This window comes from Salvelinus namaycush, chromosome 23 (assembly GCF_016432855.1).
Source record: "Salvelinus namaycush isolate Seneca chromosome 23, SaNama_1.0, whole genome shotgun sequence".
NCBI classification, from domain to species: domain Eukaryota; kingdom Metazoa; phylum Chordata; class Actinopteri; order Salmoniformes; family Salmonidae; genus Salvelinus; species Salvelinus namaycush.
The window spans coordinates 38284321-38310160 of record NC_052329.1 but is presented as its reverse complement, the minus strand read 5'-3'; the positions used below and the strand labels follow the sequence as shown (position 1 = coordinate 38310160).

General features: G+C 47.5%; 1 protein-coding gene across 1 annotated transcript in view; it reads left to right on the top strand.

The window, feature by feature from the left end:
• Positions 1 to 25840, top strand: part of arhgap35a (Rho GTPase activating protein 35a) — an 87978-nt gene that overhangs the window by 37632 nt on the left and 24506 nt on the right. Inside the window, exon 2 of the mRNA XM_038961581.1 lies at positions 21383 to 25198. Within this exon, the coding sequence (XP_038817509.1) occupies positions 21482 to 25198 (3717 nt within the window). The 5' untranslated portion in view covers positions 21383 to 21481. The remainder of the gene's footprint in view (positions 1 to 21382; positions 25199 to 25840) is intronic.

Sequence of the window (25840 nt, the reverse complement as noted above, 5' to 3'; positions counted from 1 at the left end):
CGCTTCCGTGTACAGTCAGATAGGGGAGAGAACGCACACACCCGCACACACACAGAAGGCTGAAATAAAGAAGCTGCTTATCTTCCCCACCAGAGACTCAGTTCATGCGATCGCATGCAAATGAATAATATATGTCTCCCCGCCCCCTTCCACACACACCACACACACGCCCCTCTGCGCTAGCTCTGTGGTAGCGAATGCACACACAGGCCGTGCCTTGTGCTTGTGTGTGCTGTATGCTGAGCTCTGTGCATGTGTGATGCTGTATGCTGTATTGTGTCTTCCCAGTACTCTGACTCCTGTCACTGTGAGGGGGATGCACTGTCTCCAGAGGCAGGCAGGGTGATGAATGGGAGTGTTGTCACAGTAGTCAGGTCCAGCTCCCTTTTGTGTGTGTGTGTGTGTGTGTGTGTGTGTGTGTGTGTGTGTGTGTGTGTGTGTGTGTGTGTGTGTGTGTGTGTGTGTGTGTGTGTGTGTGTGTGTGTGTGTGTGTGTGTGTGTGTGTGTGTGTGTGTGTGTGTGTGTGTGAGCAAGTGTGTGTGTGTGAGCAAGATGCGTTTGTGTGGGCATGCATGTCTTAAAGTGTGTTATGTACTGTATGTTTGTGGGGGGAGTTTAATTTGGCAAACATGAATTGTGTGAGAATGTTATCACGCTTCTGTGTGAGGGTTTGTGCCTTCACGTGCCGCCTTGTATGTAGTGTATGTGTGCCTCCCTGCCTGTGCGCATGTGACGTCCTGTTCTGTTCCAGTCACACCTATAGTAGCACGTGACGGCCTGTGGTCACGCCCGCTGGATCAGATGAATGCCCTGTCCACTTGCACGAGTAATGTAAGCAGGGATGGGGGAGAGATGGACCCCTGCCTCTCTCTCTCTCTGTCACACATCTGTGAGTGAAGGAACCTTAAAAAGTGCCGTCATGGCAAATGACAGTATGTCTACACACACATTGAGAAAAGGTAGTATGCATACATTTGCCCTACAGAGGCGGCATGATTAATGGCTGATGTGAAATGGGAGCACCTCCTGTTTTTTTTTTGTTTTTTTTTACAGCTATTTGATGCTTGTATTCAATTAACATCAGAACTGCTTCAAGAGAGGAGAAGGAAACTCCTGTTCTGTTTCTGTTGTCTCCCTCTTCTCTGACATTCTGTAGATTACTCTAGATCAGACGACGGAAGGAATGTTCCTCAACACTTTGGAACTGTGGCTAAGAGTCTGTCTGTCCTATCTCCGTCTGTCTGTCTGTCTGTCTGTCTGTCTGTCTGTCTGTCTGTCTGTCTGTCTGTCTGTCTGTCTGTCTGTCTGTCTGTCTGTCTGTCTGTATGCTTGTTTGTGTCTGCCTCGTCGGCCGGTAAACTGTGTCTATGGGTTAGTCCTGTCTGTGTAACCTGTCCCTGGGCTGTAGGAACCTGTCTGTCTGTCTGTAACCTGTCACTGGGCTGTAGGAACCTGTCAGTCTGTAACCTGTCACTGGGCTGTAGGAACCTGTCTGTCTGTAACCTGTCACTGGGCTGTAGGAACCTGTCTGTCTGTAACCTGTCACTGGGCTGTAGGAACCTGTCAGTCTGTAACCTGTCACTGGGCTCTAGGAACCTGTCTGTCTGTAACCTGTCACTGGGCTGTATGAACATGTCTGTCTGTAACCTGTCAATTTGGTTTGGGAACCAGTCTGTCTGTAACCTGTCACTGGGCTCTAGGAACCTGTCTGTCTGTAACCTGTCACTGGGCTGTATGAACCTGTCTGTCTGTAACCTGTCAATTTGGTGTGGGAACCAGTCTGTCTGTAACCTGTCACTGGGCTCTAGGAACCTGTCTGTCTGTAACCGGTCAGTGGTGTGTAGGAACCTCTGTCTGCAAGTCTGGTGTAGGACTCCATGTTAACAGGCCTGTTCCAGGGGCCTTTCTCACCCAGCTTTAATTATCGGGCAGGGTCACGCCGGGTCCGAGACTCGGCACCTCTCCAAATTAGAGCCAGGCGGAGACCCGGTACCTGCGTTGGTTATTTGAATTATCTAATGACAAATGGTTGTCCGCATTTCATTTTCCACAGCCAAAAACACGAGTAAGCGATCAGACAACCCCATAGTAGATTGTTTGCCTATTCAATTGTTCAGCCTGGCGCCTTCAAGTTGTGAGTTTCGCACAGGGAAAGAGATACGCATGCCCAGGCATTGTACAACAGTCTTAATGCAGTTGAGGGAAAACACACATTTGAAAGAAGCTTTGATGGCCACCGTTAAGAGGATCACGAAGCGTGATAGTGTTACTCATAGGCTACACTTATTTCTCAAACCCAAGACCCGGACAACTTGTGCGGGTGTGCTACGGCCTGGATTCGAACCAGGGTGTCTATAGTGACGCCTCAAGCACTGAGATGCAGTGCTTTAGACCGCTGCGCCACTCGGTAGCCCAATGTACCAATGGTCAGGTGTAACAGGCAACATTATATTCACAGTATATGATTCTTGGTTGGCTGAGTGCCAGTGGCAAGTTTTTTGTTTGTTGTTGTTGGGACATTCAAGTCATCAGTATGTTAGCCTCGTGTTTAGACTTTTTTGAGTTTGTGATTAGCCAAATGGGGTAAATGCAGATGGGCAACCATCAGCCTATTTATAGCCAGTATGCTGCATCAGATGGCCTACATCAGGTGCTAATGCTTATTGCTAATTGGCAAACCTGCCTGATCATATTATGGACCAATATGTTATTGGGCTCATTTCCGGAGGTGGAGATAATATTGTCGATGTCAGCATAATTGTATTCTCATACATTTTGGAGTCGAATGACCTCGTATCATCTAGGTCCCTCCGTTACCTGTAGTTTGCTGGGACATGTGCTTTCATCAGTATTTGATTGTTTAGGCTATTCTAACCCCCCCCCCCCCCCAAATCCCAATTTAACCACTGTGTGTGTGTACATACTGTGTGTACAGACTGTGCATGCCCCTGGGGATAAGGGCTTGATTGAACACATACAGGGCTGGCTTTAAATGCTTTGGCTGTTGGTGTCTTTGCACGTGGTACACGCCTTAACTGACATCTGTCTGCGTATCAGGTAGATGCTTTGTTCGTGGTGAGACGCCCTTGTTCTCTGAAAACACCACAGTCTGTTATGAAGAGTAAAGCCAACAGTGTATTATTTCATTTAGAAAAAATGCTGCGTATTTTGACCTTCCTGGGCGAAACAGTGCCTTAGCTAACCCCATTATAATATGCCTATTGGAGTGGAATCAATGGGACTGGGGGGGGGGGGGGGGGGGGGGGGGGGGGGTCATAGCTACCCGGGTTAGTGCCTGGCCTGGGGATAAGGCTGTGCTCCTCTTTGCTTTTTAGGGAATCTAAACGGGAATCTGTGGGTGGACATGTGGCTTGATGAGGTGCATGGCACACACAGAGACTGACAGACTGGCTGATAGCTATTGGCTACTCCGAGTAATTGACTGCTGAAATGGGCCAATAGGCACAGGAGGAAAGGTATAGTGTCCCGACCTGCTGGATATTTATTGCAATAAGGCAATATCTTCTTACCATTTAGTTTATCTTGCCTCAGCTGTTCTGTCGGTCCAGATATATGGGTTTATTTTTTGCCACGGTCACTTATTTTAATCAAAATGTTTGTGATTTCTTTGAGTGTTTTATTTCGCTTAGATCTGTCACTTCTATCTAAGGTTTCTAGCTGTTTTTCTCAGGCTAAGAGGCTCCCTTGGAGAACTCAACACTAGAGGAGTGGCCCTCCTGGGATATGGGCCAGCCACACTCTGCTTGTTACCACACCATTTACCATAGCCACTTAAACATAGTTGGAACATTCTAGGAACGTTGAGATAGCATATAAGAACATGTCACTGATGTTAGGGAAGTGAAGTTGTGTTAGAATGGGTGTTGTAACTGGTTTTTGGTCTCTATGGGAAGACTTCCATTGGCTTCTCACCACTCTCTTTCTCGCTTTCACCCAGTTCCTTTGAAAACCTTCTTTCTCCCCTTCTTCCCTCCCTCCTTCTTCTCTCATTCATGGCATTTTGTTTCCAGAGTGCAGTGGGAGCGAAGGTTTATCTGGCTTAATTTGTTTATTTGATTCTTTCCGGTCCTTTTCCCTCAGAGTAGATTTTATCACGTTTGGTTGTTTTTTTCCCCCCCTCCAACGGCTGGCGTTGTGAATGAACTCGCTCAAGGTTGTTTGGTCAGTGTGCCTGCAAGTCTTACAAAGAGCTTGCACATATTTTCCTTATCTCAGAGAAACATCTAGAAGTTGTTGACTGTCTCCAACCCAACACCCCCCTCCACTCCCTCTGTTCTCAAATCCCCATGGAGACAGAGGGGAGAGGGAGAGCGAAAGAGAGAGAGAGAACCTTAAGTCCCCTGGCGCAGAGCAGACACCCGCAGCATAATCCTTATTTTCCACCACATGACAATCACAATAATGACCTTAGCCAGGGCTCATCGATAGAGAGATAGAACCAGACAATGGCAGGGAGTTTTAGGGGGGTGTTTGTGTGCGTGGGGGTGGGGGGGGGGGTCTTTGACAGCGCTTTGGCCTCTCCTATATCTGAGCTCCTGGATTAGAGAGCTTATAGGTGGAGGCCCAGGTGTGTGTGTGACATCACATCAACGATAGAGTATCGGCGTGTTGCATTACTGGCTGCGGAGGATGCAGTTGGATCTGTGTTTGTGTGGTTAGTAGAGTACAGGATAGAAATTGATCTTTATTTTTGCTGCCCAAGAATCTTCAAACTTGATTTCCTGGAGACTCTGGCCTTTCTGACCTCCATGAGGCTTTACACAATGTTTGAAATGTGTGTATGACCCCCCCCCCCCCCCCCGGCCGCCATCCAATGACAACATTATTTTCCATTCCAGAAGCCTTTGATGTCATAGTAGGCTCTGCTGATCGGTTGGTGATTCAAGATGAGAACCCTGGGAAATGAGGTAACGGGGAGCAGCGGTGCCAGTCATGAGGCACAGACTGGGGTTTGAGGGGGATAGGAGATGAGGGGAAAGGAGGGAGGAGAGGGGGTTGGCATTTGCGTGCTGCCTCCATGCAAAGGAATTCAACAGGAGGGGTTCAATACCACACGGATCAACACAATCAAGGCTGCTGTAAAATAATGTTTTTCATGCCCTTCCCCGTCCTCTCTCCCCTTCCCCTTCTGTCTTCTGAGACTGGCCATGAAGCCAGGCCAGAGTGAGCCTGCTTGGCTGAGGAATGAAGAGGGAGGCAGGGTGGTGGTGATGGTGGTGGTGTCTACGCTTCACTGGTTTAACACCCCTACCTCTTCTGCTCCATAGCAACCCTTGGCAGAGGAGTGTGGGTTTTGCACAGACACTGTGGAACGGCTCCATGGGTGCTGGTGGCCTCCAACTGCCATAGTCATGAGGGGAGAGGATGGGATAGGAGATATTTGATTGATTTGGGCCTGATAATTGTACAATTCACACAACATTAGGTGTTTGTATCGCCTGGTCCCAGATCTGTTTGTGCTTTTGCCTACTCCATTGTAATTGGCAAGCCAAACATGACATGACCAAAGTCAGACGGATTTGGCAAGACAGCAGGAACAGACTGGCACCCAGGCTAGTGTTTGTAGTTTTAGTTCTTGTAGTGTTAGTCCCTGACATGTCCATAACAGTGAAAGCCTCCCTTAACACCCACAGCCAACCCCACATCAGAGATGACCCTTAACCCCAGCGAACAACATTCCTCTGAGTGTGTTGTTGGGGGCTGAGTCAGCTGGGCAGTGGACAGGGCCGGAGTGAACCCTAGCCCTCGACCGGCAGACGGAGAAGAGGAGTCTCAGAGAGCAGAGGAGGCAGGAAGCAGGGCAGAGGCAGAGCTCTAATGGCCGTGCTCGTCTCTTCTGTCTGGAGGCTCGTTTTAAAATGGATGAGTAAGCGTAACCCTCCAACCTCTGGACTGCTGTCTGCCCCAGGGCCTGTCAGCTTCCTCCTGTGTCTGCTCAGGCTAGAGGGGAGAACAAACCACAAGAGAAACAGAGTGGAGAAAAACGCACACACACACACACACACACACACACACACACACACACACACACACACACACACACACACACACACACACACACACACACACACACACACACACACACACACACACACACACACACACACTGGAGAGCGAGTTAGGCTGCATGAGAAACCCACGTAGTGCCCCCTCGTTCTGGGTTTCAAGTTCAAGCTCAGTTGTTTCAGGTCTGGTTTCTTTGTCAGAACCGAGAAGAGGATGCCATTTTAGCGAGGGGTTATTAAAGCAGGGAAATGAGCTGTTTATCTGTTTGCCTTTTAGTTCCTCCTACATGAATCACACTTTGGGGAGAGAGGGAAAGGACAAGCGAGAGGAGAAAAGCTCTCAGAAGAAAATGAGTGGGGAGGGGGGATCTGCAGCCATCTGCCTTTGCACCAAGAGTTGGTTACTGTGGCAACAAGTAAAAAGTCATTATCGCTAATTGACACTATGGCAGGTTCAGGTGTTTTCATTTGTATCGTTTGCCTTTCCCACCGCAGAGTGACTCACCGTCTTCTTTGGCTCCTCTCCTCCATAAATATGTTTTATTCCATTTTTTTCATCCCTCACTTTCTGTGCGCGGCGTGTATCTTTTGGCAACGCAGAGTGATTTAGGGCGTTGGTCCCTCCCGTCGCTGTCTGTGAGGTCCCTCGCCCCACTGCCTCTTCAATGTTATTAAACACACACACAGACAGAGAGAGAGAGAGAGAGAGAGAGAGAGAGAGAGAGAGAGAGAGAGAGAGAGAGAGAGAGAGAGAGAGAGAGAGAGAGAGAGAGAGAGAGAGAGAGAGAGAGAGAGAGAGAGAGAGAGAGAGAGAGAGAGAGAGAGAGAGAGAGAGAGAGAGAGAGAGAGAGAGAGAGAGAGAGAGAGAGACCGGTTCCTGGTTCAGGAGCTTTCCTCCGCATCGGGGCTTGTCAGCGCAGCAGCCCTGTGTTTCCATTAGCCAACCACTAATGCTAAGTATTTACCAGAAGCCTTTGTTAACCCTCCTCCTCTCACTTTCTCTCCTCTCTCACTCCTCTCACTTTCTCTCCTCTCTCGTCTTCCTCTGTGTTTTTGTTTGCTTTCTTTGTGCAGTTCCTCTTGCTCTCTTTCCCTCTCCGTCCTATGTCCTGCTCCCTGTAGCCTGTGTCTGGTACATCATGTATTGGGCCTCGCTGTGTATCAGAAAGCTTCTTAACGCCTAGTGTTGTGGACTGGCTTTATTACTCCTGCAGCAGGCTCCATTAGTCCTGTGTAGAGTGGAGGGAATGGAGTAGAGAGTGGAAGTGGTGCCTCTATTGCTTCCTGTTCCATTGACGGCAAGAGGTAACACAGGATGGCAGTGGTCCAGGCTACCATGTTGGCGCCCATAGCTGTCTCATACAAAAAAAACATTTGATATGAACATACCACAGGGTGATGCGCACACACACACACCCAACCCCCGTGTATGTATGACGTCACCGTGCAGTGTTGTCACGCGCAACATGTTTATATATTCTGCTGTACTCGTTCCCTCCTCGCTCTCTCTTTCTCTCTCCCGCCATCCCTCGTTCCTGTCATATTCTGTTTTAATTGGTCTCAGGATTCAGTAGTGCATGAACGTTTCTCGGTGGAGGAGGGAAAAAAACACTTTATCTAAAACGCTCCCATTTTAAGTAGAGGGCATGATAGTTAATGTGGGGGCTTGTGTGTGAGCGGGTGTGAATCTCTGGTATCTTTGAGCATATGGCGTGCCGTGAGTTTGTATGTGTGAATCTGTGCGTACGTGTGTGTGTGTGTGTGTGTGTGTGTGTGTTTGTGTGTGTGTTTGTGTGTGTGTGTGTGTGTGAAGGCCATCTGTCACCTAGCTGTAGGTACAGAGCTCACTCATTGGTGTTACTCTTTAAAACCTCCCCCAGGACTTCCCAACACATGTTTGGTTCCCACAACTGGCTGTGGGTTCAAAGTCCAGAGTTACTGCTTGGTAAGACTCCCAACCTAGATAGCCTGCTGTGGTGAATATGAGTGGACACTTTGTGAAAACTGTCTACCGATACAAGTCACTCTGGTAGGAGTGCAGTCTGTTAATCATAATGATTAGAAGAAATAACAGCAAAAAAACAATTTTCAGCAGTTTTCTCTCCTTGAACCACCTGGGAAATGTCCCCGACAGCTCTCATTAGCCCTGACTCTGGTTCAGTTTCACATCTCTGCTGCTAATAGTTTGGGTTACCATTTAGATGTGGATCAGCAGGTCTGAGGTCAGCGATTAACAGTGGTTCTGATGTAACCAGAGCCTCAGTGTTGTGGGGGTTATAGAGGTACGCCCCCTCTACCACACCTGTGTTGTCAGACCAATTACACAAGCAATTAGCCTGCAAAGCTCTGACAGTCATGTGGGCGACTGGCATCTGGATGGGGAGATAGAGCTACCCCAAAGGAGGAGGGGGATGCTGGGATATTTACCTGACAAGCCCCGATGCGGAGGAAAGCTCCTGAACCAGAAACCGGTGTGTTTCTCTCTCTCTCTCTCTCTCTCTCTCTCTCTCTCTCTCTCTCTCTCTCTCTCTCTCTCGCTCTCTCTCTCTCGTTCTCTCTCTCTCGTTCTCTCTCTCTCGTTCTCGTTCTCTCTCTCTCTCTCTCGTCCCCATTTTGTTTTCTATGTGGCTGTGTGAAAGCTGCGTGCCTGTGTGTATTACTAGTTATCTGTGCCTGTCTGTCTGTGTAGTGCATGGCTTGTTTGCGCTCCGTGTATTGCGTTTGGCTGGGAGAATGGCTGTATGCGGTGTCTCGTCACACCGGGTTCAGCTGACAACCCCTTTACTCCAGAGTGAGTTCAGATGTGCGCTGATGCCAGCTCAGCGTGTCTGCTGGTCTGACAGGGACTGGGGCTGTAAAGGTTAGGCAGGAAGACGCTCTGCTGGGAGAGAGACCTACAAATGTCTCTCTGTCCTGGAGGTGTCTGACCTGCTGACATGGCAGCTGTTGTTGTTGGAGCTCAAACCTGTTTTACCGTGTCGACGAAGGGCAATTTGAGGGTGTTTTGTTTTAAATGCACAGTGACCCGGAGGATCTTGGGTAGCGTGTTTAGCGGGCGCGCTATGCAGTGGGTTAATGTCAGCTGCAGGTCGTTGTAGGGAGTCGCGTCGTAGCTGAGCCAACGCTTTCGCCCCGGCACTCCTCCACTCACAGACGTGGCGCGTGTGGTCGGAGAGAGGGAAGGCCTCACCACTGTAGAATGTGTCGTCTGTGTGTGTGTGTGTGTGTGTGTGTGGGTGAGTCTGTGGGATTAATAGCTGTCGCCGTGCATGTTCCTGACGCGTTCATTTTAGTTGTGTTATCGAAGAGGCCCCCCTGATGCTGTGGAAGGGTTCAACTCTGTGACGCCATTTTGATCTGCCCCGCTCAGCCTCTCCCTCATTCTCCTCTCTCTCTCTCTCTCTCTCGCTCTCTCTCTAGTAGGCTCTTATCCCTCTTCCTCCCTCTCTGCTCCTCTCTGTGTCAACCATCAGTGACACCTTCCTTTTCCTCTATCCCTCACCCTCTTCTTCCTGCTGTGCAACAGTCATTCTCTTCCCCCCCCGTCCTTCTAGCCACCTCTCTCTATCTTTAACCAAACATGAATGATCTTTTTCTCTCAGACTCTTTCCTTTTTATCTCCTGATCTGAAACAAAGCAATTCCCCCCCTTGCCGTATTTCCTGCTCTCCTTCTATCTCTCGCTATATAAGAAGACAGTGGCTTGCCCTAACACCAACTCTATCTCTCATGCCCCAGGCAGGGAGGAATAGGAAATGACCTCGCAGTGTGGTGCCTTGTGTGACAGGGCATGGCAGGGTAGAGCCCAATGAAATAGCTGCTGGACTTTGGCCTGGAAAAGGTCACACCGTACTCGGCTAGTAAACAAGCTGCTAGCTGGGAGAAAAGCCACTGCAGAGAGCTCCACAGAGAACCCTGCCAGGATGTGATGTACTACAGGCTTGTTTGTTTAAGGAGTGTTAAAGCATTATAGATATTTTGTGTGTGTGTGTGTTATCCAGTGGTTTGACAGAGCATCCTAAGGGGATTTGGGGAGCGTATCTCTGGCTTGATGTTCCGTGTTACGTGAGCAGAGCATCAGATCATACTAATACATACTGCGATCCAGGAAATGTGAAGATGCAAAGAGCCCTGGTAATCCAGTGTGTGTGTGTAATCCCACCGAGATCTGACTATCCCGCCTGGATTACTGCCCCTGTGATGTGGGTGCCCTGCGTGTGTGTGTGCACTGCAGTGTGTTATGTCTCTCTCGCTCTCTCTCTGTGTGTGTGTGTCTGTGTGTGTGTGTGTGTGTGTGTGTGTGTGTGTGTGTGTGTGTGTGTGTGTGTGTGTGTGTGTGTGTGTGTGTGTGTGTGTGTGTGTGTGTGTGTGTGTGTGTGTGTGTGTGAGACAGTTAAGAAAACATCATGACACTAGTACAATGGTGACCTCTGGAATTTGTGAATACATGACCTGTGCTGAGTTTTAGTGGTACATGTTTGTTTACTAGGAACAATTTGTGCGTGTGATATATATGGAAATGTCTGTGGTTAGTTTTAGTGTTTGCGTCTATACACCGCATTAGGGACAGTAAGTGTTAGTGTAAACTTCCTGTTGGTAAATGGAATACGGATTCATTGCATTAGTGAAAGAGGGTAATGAGTTATTTGTGCTTGCGTCACTGTATTAATGTATTACAGTGCATGTGTTTGTGTTGCACTGCATAAGTGTGTGTGTGTAGAGAATCCGTGATCATTACGTTTGCAGATTAAGAGGGCACACAGGGAGTACATTCTCTGCTCTGGTTATGCAGAGCTGTCATCACAGACACACACTCTGAATTTTTCATCTCTCCCTTCTCTCCACACCCCTTCCGTTCTTCCCTCCATCCGTTCTCTGCCAGTGAACCTCGCCTCGGCAGGAAGTGGTGTCCGTGTGAGAGTTCTCTTCCCTTATGCCCTCACTAATGGAAGGCAGGTCTCCTGAGAAAGAGAGAAGGACGAAGAAGAGAGAGCGAGAAAGAGGAGGGGATACGATGAGAGAGAGAGAGAGTGGTATGGAGGGGATGAGGGAGAGCAAATAAACGATATAGATATTGGGAGGGAGAAATCGATGGAGAAGGAAACGGGGACAGGATGGATGTCAAATCAAACTTTATTTGTCACATGCGCCGAATACAACAAGTGTAGACCTTACTGTGAAATGCTTACTTACAAGCCCTTAACCAACAGTGCAGTTCAAGAAGAGTTAAGAAAATATTTACCAAATAGACTAAAGTAAAAAATAAAATAAAAAAAATAAAAAAAGTAACACAATAAGAATAACAATAATGAGGTTATATACAGGGGGTACCGGTACCGAGTCAGTGGGCAGGGGTACAGGTTAGTTGAGGTAATTTGTACATGTAGGTAGGGTGAAGTGACTATGCATAGATAATAAACAGCGAGTAGCAGCAGTGTACAAAAGGGAGGGGGGGTGTCAATGTAAATAGTCCAGTGGCCATTTGATTAATTGTTCTGCAGTCTTATGGCTTGGGGATAGAAGCTGTTGAGGAGCCTTTTGGTCCTAGACTTGGTGCTCCGGTACCGCTTGCCATGCGGTAGCAGAGAAAACAGTCTATAACTTGGGTGACTGGAGTCTCTGACAATTTTATGGGCTTTCTTCTGACACTGCCTATTATATAGGTACTGGATGGCAGGAAGCTTGGCCCCAGTGATGTTCTGGGCCGTACGCACTACCATCTGTAGCGCCTTACGGTCGGATGCCGAGCAGTTGCCATACTAGGCGGTGATGCTACCGGTTAGGATGCTCTCGATGGTGCCGCTGTAGAACCTTTTGAGGATCTGGGAACCCATGCCAAATCTTTTCAGTCTCCTGAGGGGGAAAAGGTTTTGTCGAGCCCTCTTCACGACTGTCTTGGTATGTTTGGACCATGCCAGTTTCTTGGTGATCAATAAAATCAATTTAGCCTCAAATAAATAATGAAACATGTTCAATTTGGTTTAAATAATGCAAAAACAAAGTGTTGGGGAAGAAAGTAAAAGTGCAATATGTGCCATGTAAGAAAGGGTTATGTCATAATTACGTAAAATTCTGGCAAGGCGGCCCAAACTGTTGCATATACCCTGACTCTGCGTGCAATGAAGGCAAGAGAAGTGACACAATTTCACCTGGTTAATATTGCCTGCTAACCTGGATTTCTTTTAGCTAAATATGCAGGTTTAAAAAATATATACTTCTGTGTATTGATTTTAAGAAAGGCATTGATGTTTATGGTTAGGTACACGTTGGAGCAACGACAGTCCTTTTTCGCAAATGCGCACCGGATCGATTATATGCAACGCAGGACACGCTAGATAAACTAGTAATATCATCAACCATGTGTAGTTAACCTCTCTAGGGTATGTGGGACGGTAGCGTCTCACCTTGTCAACAGCCAGTGAAACTGCAAGGCGCCAAATTCAAAACAACAGAAATCCCATCATTTAAAATCCTCAAGCATACATGTGTAGAAAAACACAGCATTTTTCCAGCCATAGAGAGGTGTCACAAAAAGCAGAAATATAGATAAAATTAATCACTAACCTTTGATGATCTTCATCAGATGACACTCATAGGACTTCATGTTACACAATACATGTATGTTTTGTTCGGTAAGGTTCATATTAATATCCAAAAATCTCAGTTTACATTGCCGCGTTATGTTCAGTAGTTCCAAAACATCTGGGGATTTTGCAGAGAGCCACATCAATTTACAGAAATAGTCATCATAAATGTTGATGAAAATACAAGTGTTACACATTGAATTTTAGATCCACTTCTCCTTAATGCAACCGCTGTGTCAGATTTCAAAAAAACTTTACGGAAAAAGCAAACCATGCAATAATCTGAGTATGGCGCTCAGACGACAAATCAACCCAAAGAGATATCCGCCATGTTGGAGTCAACATAAGTCAGAAATAGCACTATAAATATTCACTTACTTTTGATGATCTTCATCAGAATGCACTTCCAGGAATCCCAGTTCCACAATAAATGTTTGTTTTGTTCAATAATGTCCATCATTTATGTCCAAATTTCTCTGTGTTGTTCAGTACACAATCTAAACTCACGACGCGCGTGCAAGTCCAGCGGAAAGTACGGACGAAAAGTAAAAAAAGTTCCGTTACAGTCCGTAGAAACATGTCAAATGATGTATAGAATCAATCTTTAGGATGTTTTTAACATAAATCTTCAATAATGTTCCAACCGGAGAATTCCTTTGTCTTCAGAAATGCGATGGAACGCAGCTAACTCTCACATGAACATGCATGGTCAGCGCATGGTCAGCTCGTGGCACTCTGGGAGAGACCTTATTCAATCTCCTCTCATTCGCCCCCACTTCACAGTAGAAGCATCAAACAAGGTTCTATAGACTGTTGACATCTAGTGGAAGCCTTAGGAAGTGCAACATGACCCCATTTCCACTGTATCTTGGATAAGCAAAGAGTTGAAAACCTACAAACCTCAGATTTCCCACTTCCTGGTTGGATTTTTTCTCAGGTTTTTGCCCGCCATATGAGTTCTGTTATACTCACAGACATCATTCAAACAGTTTTAGAAACTTCAGAGTGTTTCCTATCCAAATCTACTAATAATATGCATATCCTAGGATCTGGGTCTGAGTAGCAGGCAGTTTACTCTGGGCACGCTTTTCATCCGGACGTGAAAATACTGCCCCCTACCCCCAAAGAAGTTCACTAGTGATTATGATTGATTGATTGTTTTTTATAAGATAAGTTTAATGCTAGCTAGCAACTTACCTTGGCTTCTTACTGCATTCGCATAACAGGCAGGCTCCTCGTGGAGTGCAATGTAAAGCAGGTGGTTAGAGCATTGGACTAGTTAACCGTAAAGTTGCAAGATTGAATCCCCGAGCTGACACGGTAAAAATCTGTCGTTCTGCCCCTGAACAAGGCAGTTAACCCACCGTTCCTAGGCCGTCATTGAAAATAAGAATGTGTTCTTAGCTGACTTGCCTAGTTAAATAAAGGTGTAAAAAAAAAAAAAATACACAAAAATCGGTGTCCAAAAATACCGATTTACGTTTGTTATGAAAACTTGAAATCGGCCCTAATTAATCGGCCATTCCGATTAATCGGTCGACCTCTAGTTAGCAGTGCATTAGAGCAGGCTCGGGGAGAGAGAGAGAGAGAGATGGGCTCAGAGAAGGCATCTTGTAGCACTCTGTCATCACCATCACAGAGCTTATGATTATTTTATCAAATATGGTATTGACAATGACAGCCCCTGGATATATGGAAACAGCGGCAGCTCTTTCTCAGAAACCACTGCGAGAGAGTTTTCTCTTACATGTTTCCTTTATGCATAGTCTAGTGTGAAATATCAGAATAACTCAGTCAGTGTGCACAGTGAAGTATTTTATCCCCTCTTAACAATCAGGCACAGCTCATAAAGATGTATGCCTTGCATACATAGGCTTAGGCTAACATTGTCTTAGTTTTCGTGGCGGTTGGTTCTCAGGGCTATGGGTTGTTTGACAGGCCTCAGGAGACCCACTGGGCTCAAAGTCAGGCCTTGTTGACGGTCTCTGGCTGAAGCCCTGTAATGAACCATTGGAATGCTTGGATCCTGTGGGCTTGGCCCTCTGGCTAGTTAAGGCCGTCTCTTCCCCCTGCCGCCCTCTGACACGCGTGTTAGTAAACTTCCCGCCCTGGTGGCCACTCTCCAGTGTCCCGGTCCCTATCGTTCCTGTGCTTCTGATTATGGAAGAAGTGATGCGCCTCGCCAGGCATAGCCCAACCCTCATCCCCGAGGCTCACATGACCCAGCTCTCTGACCCAGCACCCCACTCCCCCGCCCCCGGCCGACCCGCTCCCTCATCCATGTATTTCTGGGTCGGAGGTAGATAGAATGCAGGCCCTAACCTATCCCCTTCAGCCAGGGGCTAGCGGTGAGTATGTGACAGGACATGCGCACTATTCACACAGAGAGGGACGCAGGCTGCACTGGAACACTGTCTCTGGCTGGACAAACTGAGGCTGGTTACTATTTAGCTAGCATTGTACGTTCTGTCCTTTACAGATAGCTTTGGTTATGTCTTGTCGTATATACTCTCGCAGGTAAGGTTAAGGCAAAAGCCTCAAGACAATAGTTTTGTTTATTTCGTAGTTGCTATTTAACCAGTAACAGTTTATGCATTTTTTTTAATGGTAATGGTAGTTTTGTCGGTTAGCATGCTAATGTGTCAGGGGCGATTTTCCTTTATCTCTGTGCTATTAACTGTGCCACAACAGTTTAAATGGAATGCTGCTGGTTCTCGTTGTTTATTTCACCTGTCACTAGAACAGCCTGGAAAACAGTAAAAACGGTTTTGTTTGGCATTCTTAGCAAGGTTTTTGCTGAAAATATTGCTGAAATATCCGCTCTCAAGTATTGTGGCAGTTATAAACACACGCGCAAACACACACACACGCACTCCTTTTGGCTATCGAGGAAGCGCTTGGAAACGTGCAGCTGGGATAAGTCAAGTAGATGTTAGCAGCATGTCTCCAGCGTCTGCTGAACAGTTGGGATGGCTGGTCCTCAGACCTGAGGGGAAACTATAGGAGAGGTCCCTTCATTTACACCAGTGACTCGCTCAATTCGTCATAAACCAACAGGCCATGTTAAACTGAGTCAATACATCTGACCCAAATGAGTGCATGGTGATTAGTGCCTCCATCTCCGTGTATGTTTGTATGTGTGTGTGTGTGTGTGTGTGTGTGTGTGTGTGTGTGTGTGTGTGTGTGTGTGTGTGTGTGTGTGTGTGTGTGTGTGTGTGTGTGTGTGTGTGTGTGTGTGTGTGTACGGTTAGCGCAATCTGTGGTAACTGCAGCTGTCATAGTTATTTGTTAATGTAGCCTTTTCCATGGCACTCCAGTATTTTGCTACTGGACATTTCCATGTAAAGGGACCCATAAGCACCAACATGTGAAGTTTAAAGGAGCGTGTCAAAGGAAAGCTAAGAGTCTATCTTTTAGAAATTAAGAAATATATATATATATATATATGCATTTTTCAACCATTTAGCTATTAGCATGCATTATTGTCATGTCTGATTTTCTAAAATAACATTCCACCAACACTCGTGTTTAACCGCAAATGGCCAACACGCAGTTGATATGGGTGCGCAGTTGATGAAACCAATGCTGCTTACTCTGGTTGTAAGACCTCTCAAGTGCACAAAGTTAAAAATAAAAAAAAATCTTAGAATAGCCTAAGCCTAACTATTTGACCTAGATAGTTTGTGTATGTATTGATATGTAGGCTATTAGCAGCAGTTTACAAATACACCATGACAGCGCAATACACAAGGGGTGGAACAGTAGCAAAGGTACCCACAGGACAAACAGAATAATATTAGTCTGAGGAGAGATTAAATAGCATTAATACAACAAAAATTATTCAAAACACACCTTTAGTTTACACCAAAGTTAAACAGATGTATTCTTTCTTCATAATAAGCAGGAGTAATATTCTTAGATCAGAATGACAACAGACTGTGTGCCTTTTAAGCCATTTTTTGATGTAGTTCTGTCCTTGAGCTGTTCTTGTCTATTAAAGTTCTGTATTATTTAATGTTTCATGTTTTGCGTGGACCCCAGGAAAAGTAGCTGCTGCTTTTGCAACAGCTAATGGGCATCCTAATTAAATACCAAGATCACCCCTGAACACTGACTATTTTAACCTTACAAATAGATAAACATCTTACCGTAGCCATTTGATCCCTGGTTCATCGAAGGAGTGAATTATTTTATAAAGACAAGTCATTTGTTGTAATTGTAATGTTGTAGGGTGGCCAACCATCCTCCTGGCGAGTCCAGGAGAGCTAATGGGAGTGCAGGCTTTTGCTCCAGCCCTGCTCAACCACACCAACATTGTAAAAGGAATCAGCTTCTCGGCAGGATCTCGATACGCTGATTCTGGTGTGTTTGAGCAGGGTTGGATCGAAAGCCTGCACACCCAGTAGCTGTCCAGATGAAGGGTTGACAGACCACGTGTGTTTTATATCAGTGCAGTATTTTACTTCGTGGGGGTTAAGTGCCTTGCTCAAGGCCACACCGGCAGGAGATATAATACATGGGATTGGAGAGCAGCAGCCTTCCATTGTCAATAGCAGTAATAATAATGAAGGTAAATAAAAAATGGAAGTGGTTCCTTGCTGCATACAACACAATTATAAGTCACCTTTTTGGCCCATGGTGTTATACAACTTTTTTGGGGGGGGGGTGACTTGAGCTTTCGGACAGGTAAAAAATCTGTCCTATTTTTCCGAAGAAGAAGTGGCGAAAGGTCAATGTAAAGCCCTGCGCTGTACTCTACTGAACTCTACTTAGCTGTGCTGTGCTGTACTTTGATGTCCAAACTTATATATAGACGTCTATGATTGGTTCAGATTTGGTTCGGACCAACCAAATTCGGTCTTGTTTAGGGGCAGAGCTCATTTAAAATAATAGCCAGTGTGTACAATAATACCCAAAGGAGGATATTGCATATTTATACCTTTGTGTAGGATACATCACCTGAAGAGAATGACATTCATATCCATAATAATGCCTTTCTGTGTATTACAGAACAGGGACCCATGGTGAAATTCCGTTATCACAATTCCGTTACCGGGTGTAAATCCACTTCACTTACTGTAGTTCAATAACCGAAAATAGATTTTTTTCAAAGTCAATGTGTCATGTCATAGCTCACACCCCATTGTTTCTGCAGACATCTTTGAATCTTAACTCTCAGAAGATATTTAAGAGTTTTTGGAAAACGTGGACACAAAAAAACGATGGAGATTTTACCAAAATTCTGTTACCGAACTTTGCATCTGCATTTGTAAAATGTTCAGTGTCAATTGTTAAAAGTAGTCCTTGTGCATAGTTGTATGGTTTGTTGAATGGTTTTTGTATGGCATACATTTTAAAGTGAGAAATCTGAGTCTCGGCGCAATTCCGTTTTTCTGTGGAACTGCCCTACTATAAAACATGCCATAGCAACACTCTCGCATAGCGACACCATTTTCAGATCACAACCCTGTTTATATTTAGCGTAGCCTGCCTTCTTTGCGTCATGGTGTTATGTGCCACATGTTTACCACAGTGGAACAGGTCAGCCCAGGAATTGTCATCAGTGTACTATTATATCAGTGGTAACGTAACACGGGGGACTGATAAATACTGTGAACTAATGAACTAACTTTTGTCTATCTGATGGGTTCTCGTGCCTCTGATCTGAACCAGGTCGGTGAGTAAGTAGACAGGCAGCGAGGATGAAAGCAGGGGGAGCCTTGTTTTCCTATAGCCTATCATTAGGCTCAGCTCAAAGCGGGTCACAGGCCAGTTTAATATGTAACTAGTTGAGACGATGCTCTCTGTAGTCTGCACTGGAGCCGGTCAGTGTTGAGGTAAAGGTCCAGTTAACCCCGCTGATGATGATGACGGCGTTAAACTGAAGGTCATATAACACTGGGATGGTTATGGCTCTTTATTCCACGTGGAATGCGTCTGTCTACGCTCTCAATTTCTATGCCCTGTCAGTATTGTCGAACATGCTATCAACTGAGCACGGCCCTGCAGTGGGCATGGCTCAAAGCCAATTCATGCCGGATCCGTGAAAATGTGGTCGGAGGCTCCGTGTGGAGGGTGTGACGCAATTGCGGAGGCGCACAGAGGCCAAATTGAGCTCCATACCGCATCGCTGTGTGCCTCCCACATTTTTGTGACGTTGGGGAGGGCTCCGTATAGCTCTGCATTGACATGATTGGTTAATGGTAGGTGGGGTGGGAGGTCCTGTATGAACACAAACTCACTTCCTTGACAACTTCCTTCACAACGGTCCCTGCCAAAATGTCTGAAACCCTACTCTTCAAAGAATATCTTCAATAAGACATATGTCTTATCCCCCCCATATTTAAAAAAAAATTAAATACAATTAAATTCACTTGTCTTTTCCTACTAGCACTGACGTTGCTGATAGCTACTTTATTGTGGAAAAATTCATTACTACGACTGTGATGTGGTTGCCTCACCTAGTTATCTTATATATGTAATCCGCAGTAGGAGGAAACGGAACCACTGGCCGCCCCACCACCATTGTTATTGTTTGTTGAGCTGAGGAGTGTTGTCCTACATGGTCCCTGAAAAATTGCAGTGTCTCTATTGTGCTCTTCTATCTCGCGTGCAATGATGTCAGAGGGGGAAAAACAGTGTTCGTTGTTTTCCGTGACTTCTTTGTTGTCGTAATATCGGACGCGGTTGTTTCACCATTTAAGGATTCCAGCTTTTAGATGAATGCACTACAACTGTAAGTCGCTCTGGATAAGAGTGTCTGCAAAATGTGTGTTGTCCTGCTCTCTTCCACTCCCCTCTGTGCTGTTTGTTCTATGTGAAGGGCTCATTGATCTCCGGGCTAATCACTGCCAGCCAGCCCAGAGCCCTGCAGCAGGATGTAGGACCATGAATTAACCATGGCTGCCCAGGTCTTATCACCAACCAGCTCTCTATCGACCTGCAGCCCAGGCAAAGGCTCCACACTCAGCCTCCCTTCGTTACAGAGACTGGTTGTTCTGGATCTCTCAGCCAGCCCCCTTTTGATCCATTTTGATGCATGTTCTGTTATAATCTCCACCCGGCACAGCCGGAAGAGGACTGGCCACCCCTTATAGCCTGGTTCCTCTCTAGGTTTCTTCCTAGGTTTTGGCCTTTCTAGGGAGTTTTTCCTAGCCACCGTGCTTCTACACCTGCATTGCTTGCTGTTTGGGGTTTTAGGCTGGGTTTCTGTACAGCACTTTGAGATATCAGCTGATGTAAGAAGGGCTATATAAATACATTTGATTTGATTTTTCATACATGTTTTACTCTGCAAATATTTTTAAAAATAAGAAATTCCTTTTGATATTGATCTCTTTTGTGCTGCCACTTGGTTATGCACCTAGTGTAGTAGGTGTGCGTTACTGTAGTGTTACAGTAAACAGAGTCTGGGTAGATAGACCTTGCTTTCCACTAACTTTTGAATCCCCCATCTTATTGTCCCCTTTCTACTATTAAACCTACAACCGTCCTACCTGTGGTCGTGGTGTGTATATATTATCTACAGTGTTTGGATTCTCTCTCTCTCTCTCTCTCTCTCTCTCTCTCTCTCTCTCTCTCTCTCTCTCTCTCTCTCTCTCTCTCTCTCTTCTTTGTTCTGTCTTCACACTGACTCTCTATGACTAACTCAATTCAGTGGGTAGTAAGTATTCTCCAAACCCTGCCTCAAAAGCCCCGTTCATTCATCATTAACAGTGGTTTTAATGTGTTTACTAAATACATAGACGAATTAACATGGACTGGGTGTGGGTTCCTTTTACTGTACACAGCTGTGTTTAGTGCTTTGGGGCTTTGTCTAGTGCTTTTCTTGTTCTCCACAAGCCTGACTGTCTATCAAAATGGTATGAATGTTATCTCCCTCCTTCAGTTCTACCAATAGGAGCTCTATTTATGATTTGTAGGTCTGTGTTCTGCCAATAGAATCTGTTGTGTAGTGGTGAATGTGCTTGCTCCGAGAACAGTGTTCTGGGCATGGAAAGAAACATCTACAAGTGATATCTCCAGACTGTATGACACCAAATTGAACAGCTATTACATCTAGGTAAATGTCACGAGACATGCAATTTGAGATCATAATTAGTGATGCTACATCAGCCAGTCCAATTTGTCTGCGGAGTCTTTTTTTTTCAGGAACCAGAGGAAAATGTTGTCGTTTTTTTATGGAGAGGAAAGCAGCCAACATTCAATGCAGCCTTTTGAAAGGCAGTTGGGCTTCCCTAGTTGCCCAATTAGTCTCTCTCTCTACGTATGTGGATTTGTGTGTTAGTGAGAACTGTATCATCGCGTCTTGTAGAACTGCTGCTGGCTTAAAGACAACACTGTTAGATGTGAGATAATTATGTATCCTCACATAAGATCCTGTTCTGCTGTTTTGAAATGTACAAAGCAGGGAAGAATGTAGCAAACAAGCCTCAGGAAACTACTTTTAGTATGGTGGGTAGTAGAATGTCAAAACGAGGTTTAATATGAAGGAATGCATCAGTTAATAGTTACTGACTGCACTGCAGTTGCCTTAAGTAAGTTGTAGCATTCCAACAGCTTTGCTTCTGACCTCAATCTCTTCAGGAAACATTCAGCGGTGAAATGGGATCACAGATTAAACATTATTAACATCACACAGCAACGATGTGGGAATTTTAAATGAGACATGGAACAGCCTACAAATAATGAATTGAATAATGACAATGAATCTTTCCCACAGTCTTTTATATTATTTATTTAAAAAATCTACCTTTCTCTCCTTCTCTTGTAGAGTCGGACCCAAGGCCAGTAAGAATCTTTGCATGGAAAGACTGTCCTGCAGCCTCCTCCCTAGAGCTTGTGCGCATGGCAGGATGAGTGTCTGCGTTCGATGATGATGGCAAAAAAGCAAGATGTGAAGGCGCCCACCTACAACCTGGTCGTGGTGGGCCTGTCCGGCACAGAGAAAGAGAAGGGGCAGTGTGGCGTGGGCAAGTCCTGCCTGTGCAACCGCTTCGTCCGTCCCAGCGCAGACGACTTTTACCTGGACCACACCTCCGTGCTAAGCACCAGCGACTTCGGAGGACGCGTGGTGAACAATGACCACTTCCTGTTCTGGGGGGAAACGGGGCGGGTGCTGGAGGAGGGGCCGGAGTGCAGGATGCATGTGGTGGAGCAGACAGAGTTCATTGATGACCAGACGTTCCAGCCGCACCGTTCCACAGCCCTCCAGCCTTACATCAAGAGAGCAGCTTCCAACAAGCTGGCCTCTGCAGAAAAGCTGATGTACTTCTGCACAGACCAGCTAGGGCTGGAGCAGGACTTTGAGCAGAAGCAGATGCCTGAGGGAAAGCTGATGGTGGATGGCTTCCTCCTCTGTGTGGACGTCAGCAGGGGCATGAACCGCAACTTTGACGAACAGATGAAGTTCATCACTAATCTCTACAACCAGCTAGCCAAGAACAAGAAGCCAGTGGTTCTGGTCCTCACCAAGTGCGACGAGGGGGTGGAGCGCTACATCAAGGACTCGCACACCTTCGCCCTGGCCAAGAAGAACCTCCAGGTGGTGGAGACGTCAGCACGCTCCAACGTCAACGTAGACCTGGCCTTCCTCACTCTGGTGCAGCTGATAGACAAGGGCCGGGGTAAACCCAAGATCATCCCCTACTTTGAGGCCTTGAAGCAACAGAGCCAGCAGATCGCCTCGGCTAAAGACCACTACGAATGGCAGGTCAGCCGCATCGTGAAGAACCACAATGAGACGTGGCCCAACATAAACCGGCGCATGCAGACCTCCCCAGAGTACAAGGAGTATGTCTTTCTGGAGGGCACGGCCAAAGCCAAGAAGCTCTTCCAGCAGCACGTCCACAGGCTCAAACAGGAGCACATTGAGCGAAGGCGGAAGGTCTATCTCAGCACCCTGCCTCAGGCACTGGTTTCCCTAGTCCCTGCGCTGGACGAGATCGACCACCTGAGCTGGTCCGGGGTCCAGAAGGTTCTGGAGACCAAGCGGGACTTCTCCCATTGGTTCGTTGTGTTGGACGACACCCCCTGGGAGACCACGCCACACATAGACAACATGGAGGACGAGAGGATTCCAGAGGATCTCCTGGAGACCCCTGTGGCCGAGACGATTTATGAGAGCCACCTGGAGCACCTGAGAAACGAGCGCAAAAAGGCGGAGATGAAGTGGGAGTTCAAGGAAAAGCTCAGTGCCTCTCCCTTTATCACAGCAGGCAAGCCCTGGGAGGAGGCACGCAGCTTCATCATGAATGAAGACTTCTATCAGTGGCTCGAGGAACCAGAGTACCTAGACATCTACAACAGGCACCAGAAGGAGATCATCGACCGAGCCAAGGAGGACTTCCAGGAGCTACTGCTGGAGTACTCAGAGCTCTTCTATGAGCTGGAGGTAGACGCCAAGCCAAGTAAGGAGAAGATGGGGGCCATCCAGGAGGTGTTGGGGGAGGAGCAAAGGTTCAAGGCCCTGCAGAAGTTACAGGCAGAGAGGGACGCTTTGGTGCTCAAGCATATCCACTTTGTCTACCACCCCACCAAGGAGACCTGCCCAAATAGCCCCCACTGTGTGGACTGTAAGATCGAACAGGTTCTAGCCTCCAAGTTCCCCACTCGATACTCCTTCTTTGATAGCCATAAACCGGGTGACGGGAACGCAGATCGGATTAACCTGGTCATTCTGGGTAAAGACGGCCTGGGTAGAGAACTGGCCAATGAGATCAGGGCTTTGTGCACTAATGACGACCGGTACGTGCTGGATGGGAAAATGTATGAGTTGTCCCTCCGGCCCATAGAAGGCAACGTTCGGCTGCCGGTCAATTCCTTCCACACACCTACCTTCACCCCCCATGGTGTCCTGTGTCTCTACAACTCTAAGGAGTCACTATCCTACATTGTGGAGAGCATTGAAAAGCTCAGAGAGTCCACGCTAGGCCGAAGGGAAAACAGTCTATTTCAGCTGCCCATGAACCTTCTCCTAGTCACCAAACGGGGAGTAGGGTCCGTCAGGGACATTGGGGGGGAGACGGCCCACACACTTATCCTCCAGGGGCAGCAGGTGGCTGGGAAGCTACAGTGTGGTTACCTAGACCCCGCCTCCCCTGGGGTGGGCTATGGACGCAATGTGAACGAAAAGCAGATCAACCAGGTGTTAAAAGGTCTGTTAGAATGCCGTAGGCCCCCTGGGAGCATAGGCAGCAGCTCCCCTCCTTTACCCCCTTCCTTCAGAGACTCTCACTCCCAGCCCATCCCTGAGACAGACCTGCGGATAGTCATGTGCCTGATGTGTGGGGACGATTATGACGTGGAGCAGCTCCTTTCGCCTCTCCTGCTGCCCCAGCACTGTCGGCCGGCCTCCAGCCTGAGCAGTGGAACGTCCGTGCTCCTAGAGCTCACGGTGGGGGCTCAGAGGCACACCATCGACCTTTCCCTGCTCTCCTTCCACTCCTCATTTGCCCTACGGAAGAGCCGGCTGGTGCACGGCTACATCGCTGTGTATTCGGCCAGGCGCAAGGCGTCCATGGAGACCCTGTGTGCGTTCCTGTGCGAGGTGCAGGACATCATCCCCGTGCAGCTGCTGGCGGTGGTGGAGAGTCAGGCTGAGCTGTCGGACTCTGAAGCGGCCAGGGAGCAGGTGAGCCAGGGGGAGGAGCTGGCCCGGGAGATCGAGGCCAGGTTTAACACAGTAGTGTGTGGGCCCGGAGGGGTGGTGGGAGGCCTGCACAGGATAGACCTCTTCCAGCCCTTCCTGAAGGAGGTTGTGGAGAAACGCACCATAGTGGAGGCCACACACATGTACGATAATGTAGCAGAGGCCTGCACCACTGAGAACATGAGCCCGGCCCGCTGCAATTCCCCCAGCCCCATCAACACCCTGCTAGACTCTGAGGAGGATGTGGAGCCCTCGCCCCCCTACCCCGATGGTACCCCCACCTCCCACCTGGGGGGTTTCAAGCTCCCTGACCTGGAGTCCAGCGACGCCTTCTCGGTCATCTCCGAGATCAGCACCTTCGAGAGTAAGCTCAACAACAAGGTGCCCCCGCAGGTACGGCCCAAGCCCCCCGTACGGAAAGTCAACCTGGGGCCCTACATGGACCAGCAAGGGACCAACCGCCGCTCCTTACCCCCTGCTGTCACCTGGGCGCCGGGCAGCGACGGTGGCTACGACCCCTCGGACTACGCCGAGCCCGTGGATGCCGTGATCAAACAGCGGCCCACGGAGGAGGAGAGCATCTACTCGGTGCCCCATGACAGCACTCAGGGCAAGATCATCACCATCCGCAACGCCAACAAGCATTCTAACGGCGGGGGCAATGGCTCGGATAGCGAGGCTGACAGCAGCTCCCTGGAGCGGAGGCGGAAGATGTCTTCTCTGGGGGTGAAGCCGCGGCTGTACCGCGACCGCTCAAAACGCCTGGGCAAGTTCAGCAGCTTCCGCACTAGCTTCTCTATCGGCAGTGATGACGAGCTGGGGCCACCCAAAGCACCAGAGGAGCTGGGCGGGGCGCACAAGGGGGACAACTCTATTAACGAGGAGGGTGAGGACCCCAAGAGGAGGAACATCCTCAGGAGCCTGCGCAGAAACACCAAGGTATGTGCCCCAGGGTGGGTGGGTGTGTGTTTGTGTGTCTGTGTGTATCGTTCATCAATATGGTCACATCAGATTGCATACTTTCAGTTTTTATTCTTCATACCGGTCACATTGTACATAGAGAAAGAGAAACTGATGTGATCCATTGCGATTTCCCCCTATGAATGACTTAATCTTTTTAATTTTTAATTTAATGAATTTATTTATTTAACTAGGAAAGTCAAATTCATATTTACAATGATGGCCTACACCGTCCAACTCTGGGCCAATTGTGCGCCGCCCTATGGGACTCCCAATCATAGCCGGTTGTGATATAGTCTGGAATCGAACCAGGGTGTCTGTAGTGACGCCTCAAGCACTGGAGATGCAGTGCCTTAGACCGCTGCGCCACTCGGGCACAATCTCTATTAAGCTATTATAGACTACTTAATGAGTTTCATCTGTTTAATAGTGTTGTCTTCACTTACCACCTTTATCAAATGTTACTTAGCAGCAGCGTTCCCATTGCATCGTTCAGTGTACATCACCTGTGTGCGTATATGAGCCGAGCTCAGAGTAATTAGCACTGTGCTCTAAGTCTGTTGCCAAAGGGAGTCTTCATTACTTCTATACCTAGGGATTTCTGTGTCATGTCTCTCTGCT